The 19,258-nt window shown below is 40.7% G+C and overlaps 1 protein-coding gene across 2 annotated transcripts in view; it reads right to left on the reverse strand.

Moving 5' to 3' along the window:
* Positions 1–19,258, reverse strand: part of UNC5C (unc-5 netrin receptor C) — a 245,051-nt gene that overhangs the window by 17,973 nt on the left and 207,820 nt on the right. The window contains exons 8-11 of one of the 2 annotated variants that reach the window (XM_030449670.1): positions 8,365–8,421; positions 6,720–6,911; positions 5,164–5,508; positions 2,198–2,285 (exon numbers count right to left, since the gene is read on the reverse strand). In XM_030449670.1, the coding sequence (XP_030305530.1) occupies positions 2,198–2,285; positions 5,164–5,508; positions 6,720–6,911; positions 8,365–8,421 (682 nt within the window). The remainder of the gene's footprint in view (positions 1–2,197; positions 2,286–5,163; positions 5,509–6,719; positions 6,912–8,364; positions 8,422–19,258) is intronic. The other variant, XM_008499602.2, reaches the window with a different exon arrangement.

The following is a 19,258-nucleotide window of genomic DNA, read 5'->3' on the forward strand; positions in this document are numbered from 1 at the left end:
ATTTACACAGCACACATGAAAATAAACACAGAATCTCAGAGGGTTTACTGAACACATTCCAGCTCCAGCTTGGCCACAAAACCTAAAGTCTGCAGCTAGTCCTTACTGTGGGCTATCACTCTCTGCTGGAGTACTGTGAGACTGCAGCAGTGAATTTCAAAAAATATTACACTGCACACTAACTGATGGCACCCATATGACTCCAATTATATGAAGCAACATCTGTGGCCCATGAAGTCAGAAGGAAGAAGCTTTCACCAAGCTGCAGCTCTGCTACAGAAAGTGAAATGTCTGGAAAGAGTCCTGCAGCAGGAGACCATTAGAGCTGGTGCTGAGTGCCACCCCCCACCCCTTTCTGCTCCTAGGCATCTGGGTGAAGAGAGGAGGTAACCAGAGAGAGTGAGAGGCAACATTTAAGCCCTTTTCAGTGCCTATTTGGTTCCGAGTGATCTAGATGACACTCAGCAAGCTCCATTTTAGACATCCTAGAAGTAGTTGGTTTCTGGTGTAATGAGGCTGCAGGGCTGGGGGAGGTGGGCACTGAAAAACTGCTATAAATCAAATAAGCAGCTGGGGTCTCTGTGCCCAGGAAGGAATTATCACCATGACTGGATGAACCCTCTTGCCCCTATGGCCAAGGCAGCCCTCTCTTTGCTACCTCCTGCTCAAAACCTTCATTGCAGGTGAGGATTCACACCTTTCTGTTCACCTTTGCAGGAGTAGCTCAGTTTGGCAGAAGCACAGCTTCAGGGATGCTTTTCCCAATACAGGTAAACTTATCCTGCTATCCCCTGTGTGATCTGCTGAGTAAGAGCTATCACAAAGCATGCAGAGAAGGTTTTATGACCCTGGAATAAAATAAATCATACTAGAAGGTGACATTAATTGTCCCTCGTTCTATGAATAAGGAAGCAGGGATTCCCTCTGTAACCTGCTAGAAAGAAAACAACTGTGTGTATTTTTTTTAAGAATTAGATATTATAAAAAAGGGAGATTTGGAGGCAAGCTGAATAACAGGGGATTTTAATTTTTTTTTCCTTCTGCAGGGAAAAGCCCTTTTTCAATGGTGTTTGTGAATGTCTTTACACCACAGACAAAGTGATAGGAATACAATCAATACTAGATATGAACAGAGATATTTTTTCTGTAGCTACAATTAGATATTTTCAAAGAACAGGTGATGAATAATGTATGCAAAAGGGGGGGGCTTACTTATTTTTTCTTTAAGCAGATTATTTTAGCATGGGTGAAAGACTACCAAGCTGAAGAACAGTGTTCAATATCATTCAATGTATAAACAGCTGTGGCTTAGCACATAATAAAAGCCATTAAGGAGCTGAGCCAAATGATGTATCTAGCTATGAGGAGGGGGAAGAAGCAAAGTACCATGTAATGACTGCTTAGATTCACAATTGCCATCCAGCCTTTGTGCACAAGTCCATTCTGCAGATGAAGATCTCTTTCTCTTCATTAAATTTTCCTAAACTGCTTTAAATGGTTTCTTGGCCTTTTCAGACCCTTTTTTTTTTTTTTTGATGCCAAGGCTGCCAGATCACTCTGTTAAGATCTAAAATATGAATTGGCCACACATGCAGATAACAGGTGAGAACAACAGGTATCATCCCAACACTGGTCCATGGAGTGCCTGGAGCTGAGCAGGACAAATTCTTGCTTACTCCTACCTCAGAGCAAGGAGGTTTGAAGGACACCAAAAACTTCAGTCTATCCTCTTCTCTGCATGGACCAGCCCATGAAGGGTCCAATAAAAATTTTCCTTCATTATAATAGGAAAGGAGCTTTTCCAAGCATGGTGCTCAGGCATCTGTCACTCTGCTGAGGTGATTTGGCACCTTGTTCCTCCACTCCCTTCCTCTTTGCAAGCAGGGGGCTTTCTTAAGAGGTTACCTCACCTTTTCTGCCACACCAAACTCATGCTGGCACATTTTCCTTGCTTTTGGCTATGATTCAGCATCCCCCCAGCCTCAGGGCTTGCTGCAGAGTGCAACTCTTGCATAGGAAAGCAAAAGTCTGAGCTGGTTTTGTGGGAAAGTTTCTCCTTGACTTTGCTCATATTTACCTCCAAGTCAGCAAATTGCTTTAAAGCAGGAGGCTTTGCATAAGCACATTAACTCAGGTCTTTCAAATAGTACATTTCCCCCCTCCATTAATGCAGAAGAAAATAAAGGCAGTCTTTTACCTCATGTTCTCCTTCCTGTGAACTGTCAGATACATTTCATAGACTCTCCCTTGTGGAACGGCCCCCGCTGGGATCAGCAAGCTTACTCCTGCAGAACCAAAGAGACACAAAAGATAAAATGGAGAAAAAAAAGGCAAATGGGCTTGTGAAGAAGAGTGACAGGGGAGGCAGAAGATGAAGGCTGCAATGTCAGATTTTCACCCAACCTCACCAACAGACTCCTGCAACTCAGGAGAAGTATTTACTGCAGTCCTGGCATCTCTAGTGGTCTGTTCCCATTCCTCTTGTGCATCAGCACTGAAATACAGATAAGGAGGATTTTCTTCCCTTTCTTTTAATTTTATTTAAAGAGCAGACAGATGGTTACACTGCTGCTTACCTTTTAAAATGATGGAAAAATGAACAACTCTGACTAAGACTTCCAGCAGCTGTAACGGGACATCTCTCCCTAGGCAATTCTTTCTTAATTCAATCAGGGAAGAAAAGCAGTGGAACACTGTCCCAGGAAGCAACAAGAACTGGTTGTTTCCTGAAAGATGGCTTCTGCAACTGGCATCCTGTCTCTTAATGTACTCAGCTTCTAATTAGACTACCAGGGAGACAAAACTGGGCTTTGTGGTATTTTGAATGTGCCTGGTTTTGTCAAGTGGTTCAAAAATTTGGGTATCCAAGCTTGAAAAAATGTGGGCAAGTGTGCTCTGTGCCATTTTCAGTGATTGTTAGCTGCCCCATTGATTACCAAACACTGTTCTTACATTACTCCAGTATCAGAAATGTAACAAATGTCTTCCCAGAGAACAGAGGGTCCTGTTATCACACAACAAACTCAGCATATGAACCAGATATTTCACTCTGCTAGGCACATCTCAGCCAGCTGGCCCTGCAGATGTGGGTTAGCTGGCAATCAGTGGCAAGGATTTTAATACAGTTATTGCCACATAGCTGAGAACAAACCTACAGGCAGATGATTTATATATATGGATATGCACAAGAAAGGCTTTATTGAACCCTTGTATGGGCCTGTCTCTTGTCTTTAGCATATGTGGTTTTTCCAGTTTTGTTGGAGTCCTCCCACAGAATAGAAACAGAATTTTCAGGGTTGGGAGGGGCCTTTAAGATCACCCAGTTCCAACCCCCCAGCCATGGGCAGGGACACCTCCCACCAGATCAGGTTGCTCAGAGCCCTGTCCAGCCTGGCCTTAAAAACTTCCAGGGATGGGACAGCCACTCTTTGGGTGCAGCCATCAAGCCAGTTCTTAATCCAATGAGTGGTACATCCATTCAACCCATTTTTTACCAGCTTGGAGACTAGGATGTCGTGTGGGACTGTGTCAAAGGCTTTGCTCAGGTCCAGGTAAATGATGTTAGTTGCTCTTCTCTTGTCTGTTGATGTTGGGACCTTTTCATAGAAGGCCATAAGGTTTGTCAGGCATGATTTGTCCTTGGTAAAACTCTGTTCATTATACCCAATCACCTCTTCATATTGTTATTCTGCTCCAGGAGGATCTGCTCTATGATGTTACCAGGCACAGAGGAGAGATTGACCAGCCTGTAGGTCCCTGGGCCTTCCTTCTTTCCCTTTTTGAAAATGGGGGTTATGTTTCCCCTTTTCCAGTCAGTGGGGACTTCACTGGTCTGCCATGACTTTTGGCATATAATAGACAGGGGGTTAGCCACCACATCTCCCAGTTCCCTCAGTACCCTCAGTACACAGTAGTGGTAGACAGATTGATATATTTTACAAAGCTTATTTTAATACTTTTGAAGGGACTGATATATTTTAAAAAGCTTATTTTAATACTTTAGAAGGGATTACAGAAATGAATGAACTTTTTTCCCTTTACAAATTGATATAAATATATGTGAATTAAATATTACCAATAGGCTTTGCTGACAACATGCACTATCATGGCATAAGAAACCTGAATATTAATTCTTACCTTAGCTGCTGCTTAAAGACATTTGAAATCCAGGATTATATAGCATGAATTTTGCAGGAGTCAGCACCAAATTTCTTTAAGTAGTTCAGCTTTTACTCAAGCACATAAATTTAGTGGCTGTTTTTGCTTCCTGCTCCATGGTAGCTCAGAGAGGAGGGATACTGCTCACCAGCCACTTTTGGCTGCTTCCTGGCAATGTGAGGCTTTGTTCTGGAAGGCTTTGGGCCACTTAGGTATTTTGCTTTCTTCACAACAACCAGAAAGAGAAGATCCAGCAAAGAACAAGGGCAGGCAGTCTCTTGAATGGCATGCCAAGCCCACAGAAATATTTAGGTGTTAAACCTCCTTTGAATATCATCACTTTGTTTAGGAACCAAACAGCAGCATGGCTCTCCTAAAAAAAATCCATCTGACCTCCTCCAAGGCTGCCCAGGAGCTCCCTGGATGCTTTGATAGTGCCTCCTGGTGCCTGGGTGGCTTGAAGGGAGACTTTTACTATACAAGAAAGACTGAGAAGCACTTTACATTCTCAAGGAAAATAAGGCCTCAAAGTGCATTTTCTTTGTTTCAATGTGATTGCAACGAGTGCAGGAAAAAAAGCCTTAAAAAAAAATGAGTATTCTGCTGTCCTACTTCAATACCACACAGTCTGCAATGAATTGGAACAACTGATTTGGTTTTTAATTAATTTGTCCTTTTTATGTGATGACAAGATTGAGGCTTTCTGGCTCAGAGGTCCTTTTCTAGAGCTGCATGAAAGCAAAACGTCAAGAATGCTGAATCCCACTTCACAAAGCCCTGAAGCTTCACATGTCTCAGAAAGTTGCTAAGAACCCTACAATATTCTATTAAAAAGGTGTCCAGGACTTTGGGAAAAGAATATTAGAAGTACCTTGGTAGACCTTAATGGGGGAAAAAACGTTTTTTTCTGAACAAAGAAAACACAGAGCCTTTGTGTTTTTTCCTGCATAAAAAGCAAGCTAACTGCCTAAAACCACAAAGCAACTGATTCTTTAAGGCACTTACCTGAATTGGGAATTACTAGGTGACCTCCTAAAGAGTTGAAGGTCCCAAATGCAGTGCAGGATGGGTCTGTTTGCCGTGCCAGGCTCTGGTTCTTCACATTCAGGGCCTCGTTCTCCAGCAGAGACTGGGTGATCTGCGGGGACAGCTTGGAGGAGAAGTCAGAGAGGTCATCCTGGGGGGTGACTGCACCAGAGGTGTTGTAAACCTTGATCTTCAGGTTGGGCAGCGGGTCCAGGATTGGAGAATTGGTCATTGGGATTTTATCAGAGACGTCATGCAAGGCATAAACAGGACCCCTGTACATGGCTGCAGCAGAAGTGAGGTCTGGTGGGACCGCCAGGAGGTCTGTATTGGAGATGAGAAGAACTGCATTACTTCTCTATTCTGATTACTTTCTTCTGGGTAATAATTTGGGTCTGCATTCTGCATTTTTCATTTTGCCTTTCACACCAAAGGTTAAGATACACAAAGTCCTGGCAGGCTGACCTTCATATCCTTTTCCATGCACCTCTCCAGGGCTTATATATTGGCATGCTGAACTTCAGGGCAAGATGTTTTCTTTACTCAGTACATTTCGTTTCATTAGCTAATAGCTCTTCCCTAAATGCTAAGTGAGAACCATTAACTAATTTATCATATTGGCCTAAAGACAGCATTCCTAAATAAAAGACAGAAAAAACCTATGAAGTCACTGTGACCATGACTCCTTGCACTAGAGGATTAATACCTGCATCACAGTTTTTGGAGATTTGTTTTAAAAGTCTCTCCAGCAAGAAAATGACACTTCTGCTAATCTTCCACATGACAGCTCTCTTGTCATCTTAACTCTGATTTATTCTTCTTGCAAACATATTAGGAAAAAAGAGGAACTCTTCAGCCAACAAATGGGACTTGAAAAAGACAGGACTACCTTTGGAGTGTTTTATTATGACCCATAAAGTGTGGAAATAATCATGCTGTTGTTTACCAGTGATTAAAAAATATTAAACATCATTATTAAATTATGTTCTACAGCTTCTATGTTGTCTATTGAAAGTATAGTACTTCTTAAACTACTATTTATGTCTGTGGAGACAGGGCACAGGGAAAAAAGCTATAAGACAATGAAAGGAAGGGAGATATGATAGAATTATAGAATTATAGAATATATGATAAAATTACTATTCATCACTCCCATGATGAATCCTGCCTCCATTGTTTCTGCCTCTGCTTTACATTTGATCTGTATCTTTTATTTCCATAAATGTCTCTATGTTTCACCCATATTCATGCTCCTCTTCACAAGTTAAATTCCTCTGCTTTATGCTCATCTGAAAAATGCTAGCATGGGGTTTGGGCACTTGACCACCAGAAACAAGTGGGTATAATCTTTCTCCTTTTATGAAGTGCCAGCGTGGGTTTTGGGCACTTGACGACCAGAAACAAACGTATATAATCTTTCTCCTTTTATGAAGTGCCAGCAAGAACCCAGCAAATATCATTCACGGAACCCAAGAGACCACAACCTTACAGCATCTCCCTGAATTCAGTTGACACGGAGTGAGATGCCAACTAACCTTGCCTGGCAGCCTTGATGTTCACAGGCTGAAATCCCCCATTTAGGGCCGAGGAGTCGATGATATCTGACTCAAAGTCACGGTGGTTCTTGCGATAGACAAAGAGGGCGACGATGAGGGACACGGCCAAGCAGACGATGACGGCGATGACGATCCCAACGTAGAGAGCAACATCATCCGAGTCAGGAGCAGCTGGAGGGAGAGAGGTCAAGAACCTTGAAGGAATGTGCTCTCCACACAGCCTTTTAAGAAAACATGCTCTTGTTATTCTTGTTTCCTGCAGATACTTGCTATGGTTTTTAGAAGCTAATTTAAAATCCATTTCCAAAGCTATATAACAGGTCTGTGCCCTTTTGATGGAAAATTTTATTTGATTTCTCTTTGACTTGTGTTCTAACACCTTCTCTTTCTTCCCTTTCATCTCTTTAGTAACCAGGCTGTGAACTACTAAGCAACGAAACAAATTCACCCTATGAAATAAAATAGTATGTCTTAGTGACACAGTGTCATAATATTGGTATTCAGTGCTTCATTTGATAATAAAAATAAAATTGTTGTGGGTTTTTAAACTTCAGAAGCCTTATTTTTTAATTTCAGAAAGTAGGAAAAACCAACCAAACCCACAAGAAGTCCTTTTTCTATGGAATACCTGGAATATCAGGATGTACCTTTGTGTTTGCTTTTTTTGAACTATAATGTGCCAAGTTATTTTTCCCTTCTATCCACTTTCCTTTAAAAAAATAATCTCCTAATGCAGAGAATCACACACCGAAGTCTCATCACTTGCATTAATGCATCTGTATTTGGATAAAAGCCATAGCAAGCACAAGAAATAATGTGGTAATTAACAAAAAGGAACTCAGATTTATTAGAGCTGTCTAGTGAGAAAATGGCTATGATATTTCTACTAGCTGCTTACACCACATCTTCAGCACTAATTCCAGGCTAATCTCTAGCATCGTTATCCACTTGACATTTTTTCCCAAAAGGTCTGAAAATATGACCAAAATTTGATGTTTTTCTATACAGTGATGAACCCCAGTTTTAGAGACAGCTTAATGAAAAAAGAAAGTGCAAGACTAAATCAGACTTTTTTAGTAGCCCATTTTTGCTAGGATGGAACCTCTGAAATAAATTTTATTTTTTTTGCCCCCTGCCTTCTAATCCCAGCTGCCCTCCAGCACAGAGGTGAAAGCTGAGAGATGTTGAAAGGGACTGATCAATCTCTGGAAGCTCCTAGCTATCAAACCTTCAATGTACCTGCCTTGAAATGTCACAGTTTTTTTTTTTTCCTCAGCAGTTTCAAGAAGCACATCTCCCGAGTTCCAGATCAAAGAAAAGTCACCCCTCTACCACATTTCTTCCATTTGCTACGGAAATTTTCATGAGAAAAGGCTTCATCCTCTCCAGTTTCTGCCTCCAAGGCAGCATCTTCTCCCATTTTCCTCATGCAAAAGTTACCAAACTGTGTCAACCCACTGACAGCAAAACGGTGCAACTCCTGTCAAGCCAGCAGCATGACATTTATTCTGCCAAACAGGCCCCTCTTTGCCTACTCACATAGAGCTGCTGTAACAGTAAAGCTTGACCCAAGGAACAGAATTAAATTATCAGCCAGGAACATAAAATCAAACATTACACTTACAAGAAAATCCATATTCATTCTGGGTTCTCTGTTCAGTTGAAATAGGATAAATGAAACCTTAAAAAGAAATTAAACAAAAATGGGAACAAAATCAAATTAATGAGGAGAACAAAAAAAGGGAAGCATGAAAAATTGTTTAATTAAAAATAAAAAAAAAAAAAAAAGAAGGAAAAGAAAGTGATGGCACTTGAAAATTCTGATAAAGCACAGAATTATGATTTTGCATCCCCTGTCTCCTCCAGAGCTCTACTAAGAATTAATAAGCAGGCAGATTGAATTTCTAAACCAAAATCGGTCTCGAGTCACTAACTTTGGAGTGCTTAAAGTCTTTCTTTTATTGAGCATAAACTCTAATGGATCTAATTTATTTCATACATCAAGGGTCATTAGCATATGGAAAGCCTTTTTTCCCTATCCCTGCCATATGCTTTAATTCCCAGGACATGTTCGGTGAGGCTCTAAAAAGTTTTTGTATTTAATTATAGTAGCTTGCTGTTGATCTAATAGAGCTAAAGGAGACCTGTCATCAGTGGTCAGAGGTTAAATATCCATTTGCTGAGCAGAGTCCATGCACAAAGCCCTCTCTCTTTATTTCCCTGGAATTATTTCATCCTGTCTTTAATACACGTTCAATAGGAATTCCTCAGGGGGCAAAGAGTTTGTCAGCAAAGGGGAAACCGACCAGCTGATCTTCAAAATTATTACAAAATCAATAAGGCCTCTGGGGTTAGAGCATTATTTATTTGGAATCTCTGCAAGCATCTCCTCTATTGACAAAATCGTAACACAACTCACAGTTGCATTCTGGAATGGATAAATAAGAGACATCATTTCCTTTGGCTTTTCTTACTGCAGCTTCTACACCATGGCACACTGGAGCTCTTTAATTCACACCCAAGTCCTGTGAACTCACTAAACACACACTAAGCTTTCCATCCATATGGGAAACAAGTGAAATGCCTCAAGTCCCATTCTGCTGGAAAGGGAAATGACAAACCCAAAGTAAGCAGGAGGAGCTGCTGTAAGGGACAGGATTAGAGCTGGTGTAAATCAGAAGGTACCTCTCCTTCCTCACTTTCCCTTCAGTGTTTTTGAAGGGAATTTCATCCCCTTGCCTTGGATTGCACTGCAAGGAGCTCACACAGCCAGGCACTCCCTGCAGGTGAAAAGCAACTGGAAAATAAAATCCTGGCACGTGTCTAATGCATAGGATTTAATCACAGGCAGCCCAGAATAATAATCCCCAGCTCCCAGAAATGCTGAATTTGGATGCTCAGCATCTGTTGTGCTTTACATAGCTCTTCCTGCTTGGCTGCAACTGCTTGCTAATGAAGATAGAGTCTATCCCAACCACAGGTACAGACATACAGCCCCCTGAACTTTCCAGACATTATCTATGGCATAAATGCTACTTTAACTGAAATACCAGAGCAAGAAGAGCTGCTTTTGGATGATTTTTTTTTCTCAGGCATCATGGGACAGACTAGATTGCCTGTAATATCTATTTAAAACTTTATTTCACAGAAATTATTCCAGTCTTATAATTGCTTTTAGAAATATTATGTTCTTATATTCACTTATTTGGTGCTTAGAGGCAAGTTCACCTATGTGTAGTCTCAACATGCATACTCAATCTTTGTAATACGTGCTTCCTACTTCTGCTAGTGTACTCCAGGTACTGCCCATAGTAAGTCAGGCAAGCAACTTCTGAGGGCTTGAGTGAGTGCTCAGCAATGATCTGGGCATGAATTTACAGTATCATACCCTTCACTTACCCCCAGATGAATACTGAGGCCCATAATTAGTCAAATTAAATTTCAGCTATAGCTTCATGCCCCTTATTTCCTTTGGCAAGATGTCTCTGGATTCTAAGAGGCAGCCAGCAGAAAATATGAGGAATAAGGGCAGGTGGATTTTTAGGCTTGCTGCGTCTTCAAATGCCTTTTTGCTTCATATTCAAATTAACTGGGAATTCTTAGGACCTCTTCTTGCACTTCACAAGCCCCAGCATGTTCTCAGGAGATCTGGCATGGTGCAGCAGGTATCTCCTGAATCTGCATCACGCATGGAGCTCAAGCTCACCTATGAAGAGCTGGAAAGGCTATTCCTCTCCTTACACTGCAGTTCAAGAAAGATGGTGTCATGGTTTTGGATTGTAACTAGACACTAAGAGATTCTCTCTGTTATTCCCCACTACCCTACCAGGGGAAAATCACAGAATCAGCCAGGTTGGAAAGGGCCTCCGAGATCATCAAGTCCAACCCTTGGTCCACTACCACTGTGGTTCCCAGACCATGGCATATTTACTGGCTGGTAGTTTCTGGGGGTGTCCCAGGGAGCTTTATTCTACCCTGGTCTCTCAAACCAGGACAGTTGGAAAGAACTTTTTAAGGGCATGTAGCAATAGGACAGGAGATAATGGCTTCAAACTGAAAGAGGGCAGATCTAGTTAGACATTGGGAAGAAATTCTTCACCATGAGGGTGGTGAGACACTGGCACAGGTTGGCAAGGGAAGCTGTGGCTGCCCCATTCCTGGAAGTATTCAGGGCCAAGTTGGATGGGGCCTTGAGCAACCTGGTCTAGTGAGAGGTATCCCTGCCCATGCTCGTGAAGCTAGAGGATCTTTAAGGTCCCTTCCAACCCAAGCCATTCTATGATTCTACTATTTCAGCTGGCAAGTGTTGCATTCAAGGCTGCACATTCCTGCCATGCGGCAGTCATAAAGGACTGGATTAGCTGTGATATTATGGAAAACATTCTTCCCTGGGAAAATGTAAATTCAAGTCTTTTCAGCAAAGTAAACAAGTGTGGTCCTCACTGTAACCTCTTCATAGAGCCTCTTTGTCACAAATGCTTATTTGCATCTTACAAGTTTGCATAGATTCTCTTAGTGGTAACTACAGAGAGCATCCCTGCAGCTACACTACAGTGACACCAATTTCTTTGACAGAGATGTTTTGTGTATCTATTTGAAGGCACATCTATTATAAACAGGAGAAAGAGGCAAGGATACTGATTGATGCTTCCACTAGTCTTGCAAAACAACATGCTGAGTACAGAAAGCCTGATTTTATTCTCTTGTGTTACAGAACCAACTCTAGCCAGCTGTTTCCATGCAAGCGTTGCCCAGCTTGCGCAAGCGTCTGAGGGGACACATTTTCAACCTAAAAACAAGAGCTTTTTACAGGAATGCTTGGCCAAAATAGGACAGGTGGAAGGGCTACTGAGTGAGGTGCCCTGGTAAAGAGTCATGGGCATGCCATTTTTTTTTTAAGGGACAACAGTTGCAGCTGACCAGCCTCACTGTAGATGGATAGGTGGCCACACATGATGAAGGTGTCACCTTGTTGAGGTGACAGCATTATTGAAGACAAGCTAGTCTTAGCCATAATGTGTTAGCTCACATTATGTGGGAAGGTTACCCTGGCTGAAGCTAGAAGACACCTTACTTTGGGTTTCAGCATCCAAGCTGGCAGTCCCAGGCCTCCACTGGTCAAACATCAGCTCCATTTGCACTTGCAAATTAAGCCCATTAGTCAGAGATCACCCTAACATGGCAGCTACAGACACCTTCTGCCATTTGAGCAGGACATTTTTTTTAGAACAAAACTACTTTTAAACATTCCTTTGTCAATAAACTGCTCTTCAAAAGGTGGTGAAGGAAAAGTTTGCCATCGTGCTCTGGTGGTGGTGGCTGGGCAGGAGGTAGAGATATTGCCCTGTTCCCAAGAGGAACAAGAGCACTGGCATTTCTTTAGAAATTTGGCTTTCACACTGGTCTCTGACTGTGCCTTCAAACAGTGAGAAAGGACATTTCCATCAGATAATGATGCCAAGCTGATGGGATTAGTAACTCAAATAATGAAGAATTACTTCCCTGCTCTCTTCAAAATAACTGCAATGAAAAGAGATCATTTTCTTGTGAGGTTTTTTTCTTGTTTTTTTCTCTTTTTTTCCCCCCTCTTTGTATTAACAGCGCTGCTTGGCAACTACCTGAGGGACTTACACCAAGATCATCCAGATTTTTAACGAGGGGGAATTTAGAAAGGTGCCAGGGGGGTTGACTCTGGGAAGGCTGCAGAGGCTGCTGACTCACACTCGGAGCAGCTGCTTTCACAATGAGCTACTCACTTTGAGAAAAGTCATTTAATTCTTCCTACAGCTTGGTGGGAAATGTAGATTTTCAAGGGGGCTTTTAATGTTTTATTGTCTTAACTTGCTGCTGGATGCGTAAAATAGTATTAATCACACTCAACCCTTGCACAGATTGTCCTTCTGTTTCAGGCTCTCAGAGGCTTACAAAAAGTGGGTATTTATTTCCCTCATTTTACAAGTACCTCACCCTATGTAATACCTGGAGAATCAGTGGGAGGCTTGGGTTAATGCACAGAAATTGCACCACTATAATTGCATGGTAAATGCATTCAATAAAAAGGCTTTAATTAAGTAGATATTTCTCCATCCATTGTACTTTATATTCCACTTTAGGCTCCTAGATACATTTTTTGCTCCTGTGGAAACACTCCTGCTAAGTATTAAAGGTGGGCTTTTTTTAAATTAAAGTAATTGCACTAGCACAAATCTTTTGTACAAGTGCAGATGTATCATTATAAAGGTGCATTATGTAGGTATTGCCCATTTTTTTTCTATAAAGCATGCGAAGATCAATTAAGCACCTTCATAATGATGTAACACACTGGGAAAAGCAAAGGGTGAATATGTCAGAATGTACTGGAAAGATCATCCAGTGTTGGTATATAGAAAAGACTTTAGCAGGCTTTTTATCAATTTAATTTCACTGAATTTCTGTATCAGTCTCAGTCTCACTTGCACTGATTTAGGGAATTGTGTTCATTTAACTAAGTAGATTTTGAAGCTCATTTAATTAGTTCAGTGCAGTTAGTGAGGGCAGATAATCATCAAATGCTGGAAGTACAGCCTGAGCATTTTGGGTCCCACATGCCTTGTTCTGACCTTCTGGAAACACATTTGTGCCAGAGACCACAGGAGACTAAAAAGTCTCTGTGGCTGGATGGCCCTCAGCCTATCTGCCCGTGTGGGCTCCTCTGCCTTAGGCTGTGAGTTTTTACAAACAGCATGAATTTTACACAGCATGGATTAATCTGCTGCAGTTTTCTTTGGGAGGAGTAGATAAGCCTTGTACCAAGAAAGATAACTGTGCACAGATGATGGCACTGCCTCCCTTGAGGCTGAAACTGAAACAGCATCACCAAAAAGCCAACAAAACAACTTTTCTGTCTTTTTTTTTTTTTTTTCTGCTGGGGAGGAATCTACCCCTCAGCATAGCCATACATATACACACATGGTGCTCAGGCTGGGAACACTGTCATGACTATGGGCATCCTGAAATCCTGTTAGATTTTACCTAGAAAACTCTGGGAATATGCTGCCTAGGCCTGCAAACTGGCATATTTTAAAGACAACTTTTAGTCCTGTAGTGTAAAATACTAGGTCACAGCTTCATGCAGAAGGAACACTGTAATTAGCTCTCCTTTTTGGTCCTTCAGTAGGTATTGCTGGTTTTATAGTCAGGCTGAATTTGTATAATTAAGTATCAATTTTAGAGTGAATTTATCAGTTATGAAAATGTTTTATTCTATTGCTTGCAGAAAAGATTCACATCAGAGAAAGAAAAATTCCCAGTTTCTTTCTACTTTCTCTCTTCCCAGCACATAAGTAGGTAAAATGGTAGAGTAGCTGTAGGTGAACTTTCTGGGCACTTATTTACTAGATCTGATCCAGTTTGGGTCATATTTGCAAAAATATTTACTATTATCCTGCAAAGAAATTGCTTTACACCACTAGCTGCTGAGGTCACAATTAATAGATATTTTGAGACTGTAGCAAGGTCAGGGAGAGCTGGAGACATGTACTTAAATAAAGTAAAGCTTGCATAAAACACACCATGACTGCTTCTTTCCTTAATGCATCATATTTTAATCTGCCACCACTTGCTTCTAACCTATAAATGCTCTTTACCCTCCATGTAGCAGTTTCAAAGGGCATAATTAGGTGGCCCTTTTGAAAGCCAAGCCACATGGCATATCTCAGTAACATCTCCAACCCAAACCATTCTATGGTTCTATGATCTTGTTGCAATGAACTCAACAGGTTGAGCATCACTTACTGTAACAGTGCTTTTTTTTCCCCTCTTGTCTCCAAATTCAAAATCCTTAAATTGCCCATGAAAAAAGAAGAGGGCACACATTAAGCTGCTGGCTCTCTTTCTCTGCTTTGATGGTTTTAGGCAGTGTAGTGACACTGAAGTAGGAATAAGCTCTTGCTCACAACAGGCTCTAAAGCACAGAGCTATAAGGGACAGATGAACAGAGATTAATTCTCACATGTAGATGTCTAAAACCAGAAGGAAGCTGTTATTAGATGATTAAAAGTAGGTGTGTGGTACATATATTGTGACATGAGAGTCTACAGGAACAACCCTTCATTTCTCTGTCATACATACATGGCAGATGAGATTCAGTGTTTAACATTTAGTATTTATTTAGTATTTAGTATTTGATTTTCAGTAATTTTTTCTGTATCAGTCCCAAATAACATGCACCCAACTGCCTCTTTTCTTAATTCTTATGAATAAGTCTTCTTTCAATATTAATTCTGTTCCTCTTTTCCTCACCTCTAGTGGCTCAGAATATTATTTAAAATCTTTGGGTTTGGCTAAACTTTCTATTATCAGCCTGAGAAATTATCCTGAAAACGTTGAATAAAATTGGGTTAAGAACCCTAATAATTTATTATTAATTTTGGCTTGTTTCTGTTGATTTTAGAGTCCCTTTTCCTGTAAAATACCAGTTCAAAGTCGTCCCAGTTTCAGATTTTGTAAAACTGCACTCCTAGGAAGAGACATCCAGCAATTCTAAATTATTAATTCCTATATAAAGAGACATTTTTGAGACAAAGAAGAAAAAAGACACATTCCCCTGCAATCTTTGCAGTGCTGTGATTGACTGTAGCAGTGACCTAGTGTTACTACTCCTGTTTCTTATGCCTTCTTTTGCCTTACCTAGTTCCCTCAGCAATCCTACAGCTATCACCAGGTTGCTGAGTTTCCCCATCATTTTAAAGCAAAATTCCAGATCATCAATGCAGTGTGCAGAGGCTCACAAAGGACAGTCACATAGTCTCATGTTAGGAGAAGGAATTTAGGAGACTTAACTTGACATTCAGGAATTTTAAATTACTTTGTGCAAGTCCCAAGGTCTGAAGACTACAACTGCACTTTTCTTTCTACAAGGGGGCAGACTTAATGCTACAACTTTAGAGTAAATCTTGTATTCTTGCTCTGTGGTGTAAGGCTCCATGATCACTTAGTGTGTTGCTAATGCAGATTTAACATGGGAGAAATATTAACAATAATCATTGAATTGTAGTTGCTCTTATTTGTTTATCTTGCTATTTCCCATGAATACTGGCACATAAAGATGTGATTATCTTATATCTTATTAGTTAAAAGAAAAAAAAAACAAACAACAAACCCCCAAAACCAGTCCCAAAATGAAAATATGAAGTCCCTGTAGCTGCAAAATACTCATGGAGAGAATGTGCACAGCTTCCTCTTATATTTGCTGTGCTAAAGAAAGACCCTCAAGACAGCAGTAATGATGCTGAAGGTCAGATATGATATCATGCACCCCAGAGATAATGCACAGTCATTTATTTTCCTTCTACATGACTAATTATTGGCATGGTCAGGGCGGGCTAATAAACAGGGAGCTTGAAGTTTTGAGACTGGTTATTTATTTGGGTGTTACTTCAGACCTTTCCTAATCATGCAGGTTAAACGGGGAGCCTCTCTTGTTCTGTCCTTCAAGAGGAGTTTTAAATATTCTATAATTAAGATTACAACCGTTTTCATTTTAAATTAGCTTCTTGACATTTTGTTAACATTGTTAGAAAGGTTTTGCCTGAGTTTAAACATGCATGTTATCTTTATATCTATATGGGGGAAGGTGGGTAATTTGATGCTAAAATTTGATGTGGATTAGAAAAGGCATATTCAACATTATACAATCTAACATTATAGTCTTTTACAGCTAAGGACTTTGACCTTCTGTCAGTCTTTGGGATATTAGAGGGACAGGATATTAACATAGGGCTTGTTATGCATATTTGACAGTAAAAGTAAACACGTCTAGCATCAAAATTTGCTAGGTTGTGTATTTGCAAATTCCACATCTGCAATGACTGAAGGGTTAACAGGCTGCCTGAGGTTTGCAGAGAGAACCAATGGGCCACAGGGAGGGCTGAGATAAGGACATGGGGCAGCACTGAAGACAGGACACATGACAGATGAAGTGAGGGAGAGCTGGAAGAGGATCCAGATAAGGGAATAGAAACTTTTAGGACTGCTGGAAAAAAGGCTTATGGGAAGCATGAATTATCTGCATGGATGTTCAGCCACATGTGTCAAAACCTCTGGCAGGTCTATATGCTCACGGGTAAGAGAACTGGTACTCTGGCTTTCTGGCTTGTAAACTAAAAATATCCCTGAGACTCCAGAACCAGAGCAGCTCAGCATTCATCTCCCAAAATACAGATACTTCTCTCCCCAACATGAGTTTTCATATAAGGATGCTGCCAATGTTTTTGTTAGTCCTTTGTGTAGAACATGAATTTAGAAATAGAGTGCACTAAGTTTTACTCCTGCTCTTGTTGCTGACTCCTTGATGAGCCTTTGGGTTGCTCAAATAATCTTGCTCTGCCTGACAACCTGCCAGGAAAGCAAAAAATTATTATATATACCCTCCTTTGTGCATGGTAAGGAAAATGTAAACACTTGTAATTGTCACTGTCTGGCTCAGGGTTTTTCCCACAATGAAGTGAATGTATCAGTAAGACTTGCATTTTTTCTTTCATCTCAGTAATTATTAAAGAGAATGAAAACTACAGATAGACAAAGTTGGATTTTTTTATCATCTCTGCACTGCTGTAATATTTTTGAATTTGCTGAGATTTTTCAAAACAGCCTAGAGATCTTTATTATTATTATTTATTAATGTGGACTTGTCTCTTTCTGAACTAACTGGGGTAAGATACAGCTATTTCAGTGTCCTGGGTTCTGCTTGTGGCTCTGCACTCCTGTTTTCTCTCAATGCTTTTATCTGTTCTGAGCAGTAAGTTTTCTAGGTAAGAGCTCTCGCAGCTGCAGAGAGCCCAGCAGAGCATGGATGCTTCTCAGCTGGGGATTTCTCATGTTGCTACAATAAAAATAAAGATGAGATACCTGCATGAACTCCCTTGGCTGCCACATCATTACCTAGTAGTTGGGTTAAAAAGAGAATACCACATCATATCAAATAACAATTTAAAAGCAAACTTCCTCTAGGAACAGATGATAAGAGTTCTTCAAATGAATGAAACACCCTCTGCAAGGACATGGTGAAAGAGGGCAGGTGGCTAAATGATTATGCTGACAGACTGAAAGTATTAAAACTTCTCTATTGACTCACATGTTCTTAATAAAAGGTTTTATTTAACTCCTCTGCACACATGGGCTTCTGCTGCAGCCTCCCTTGAGAGAGCTTTGCTTACCTCCTGGAGCCTGCTCTTTGCACACTAATCTGCTCTGGAAGACCAGAGGTCCTCATCAAACTGCTCTGCCCTCTAATTCTTCCCTGAATGCCTGCTTTCAAAACAAGCCAAAAAGGGAAATGAGTACTTATTCCACCAGAGGTTCTGGCATGGTACACTAAACAAGCAGGGCGCATGCAGAATACGTATGTTCTGGGAAGAAAGAGATGTTAGAATCAGGTTAATCTTGCTCTCTACTAGGGATTTGTGTATAAACAGGCATGAGGCTGGAAAAGGGCAGCAGTTAACAACTCTGTGCACAAGCACAGCCTCTTTTTCACTCTCTTAGTCACTATCATTTTAAGGGGAAACCTTATGAACTTCATACTGCCTTCCAGATGAGCATTTCAAAGTGCTCGGCAAATACAGATTTGCCATCATCATTTCACATCAATTCACTCTCAGTTAGAAAGTAGACTTTTTTCAACAAGGAATAGAATTACAAGTCTGATAAGAACATGTTCACCATGATACAGGTACCTTTTTCTCACATGGTGTTTCAGCTCTTTGTAGTTCCAAGAACTTAAGCTACATGCATGGAGAGAACCAAACTGACCTGAGAGTTAGTCCAGAGTATTCTCTGTAATGATGAGTGAAGGTGTTTTGAATCTTTTCTTCCATTCTTTAACTGGCAGAAGCACATGTCAGTCTTTTCAAGCTCATTTATGTAAACTCAAAGCAACAAAGAAAAAGTCTGCATTGGATCTGATGGCTCTTGGCAATGAGTTACAAGTGGAAATTTCCTTTTGGCCCTATTCAATGATGGATTTGTATTCCATGTTGTAAGACTGTATATAGTGAACAGTTTTCACTACACAGAGCAGCAGAGCTGTTTTATGTAACTATATAATCCACAGTCCTCAAGTGACAATGTGCTTTGGTATTACCTTGCTGCTGTAAGATAGCTGGCCCAGTGTTCTGGAAAAAATTGAAAGCACAACTTAGCTGGCCTTTTGTGAAAAGCCACAGTGGTCTGCTGAAGCTGTAAGTGAGCTTGGAAGGGGCACTGGTTATTTTATACTTATTTATATTTATATTTAAATAGCATCTATCACCATATTGATAAACATTCTTTGGAACCACTCTGACAGCAGAGGTGAGAACAGGAGTCAGCCTGTTAGTACCTCAGCACTTCTGTTTCCAACCAATTTAAAAAAAAAATAATAAAAGCCACAAGACTTTGCTGCCAGCCGGGCTGATGTTTACTACTGCTACTCCATCAGTACGGGAGGGTTGGAGGGACTGGTTGTCTCTCTCTGCCTGTACTAGTGCCAACCCTGTGCA

This window comes from Calypte anna, chromosome 4A (assembly GCF_003957555.1).
Source record: "Calypte anna isolate BGI_N300 chromosome 4A, bCalAnn1_v1.p, whole genome shotgun sequence".
Taxonomy (NCBI): domain Eukaryota; kingdom Metazoa; phylum Chordata; class Aves; order Apodiformes; family Trochilidae; genus Calypte; species Calypte anna.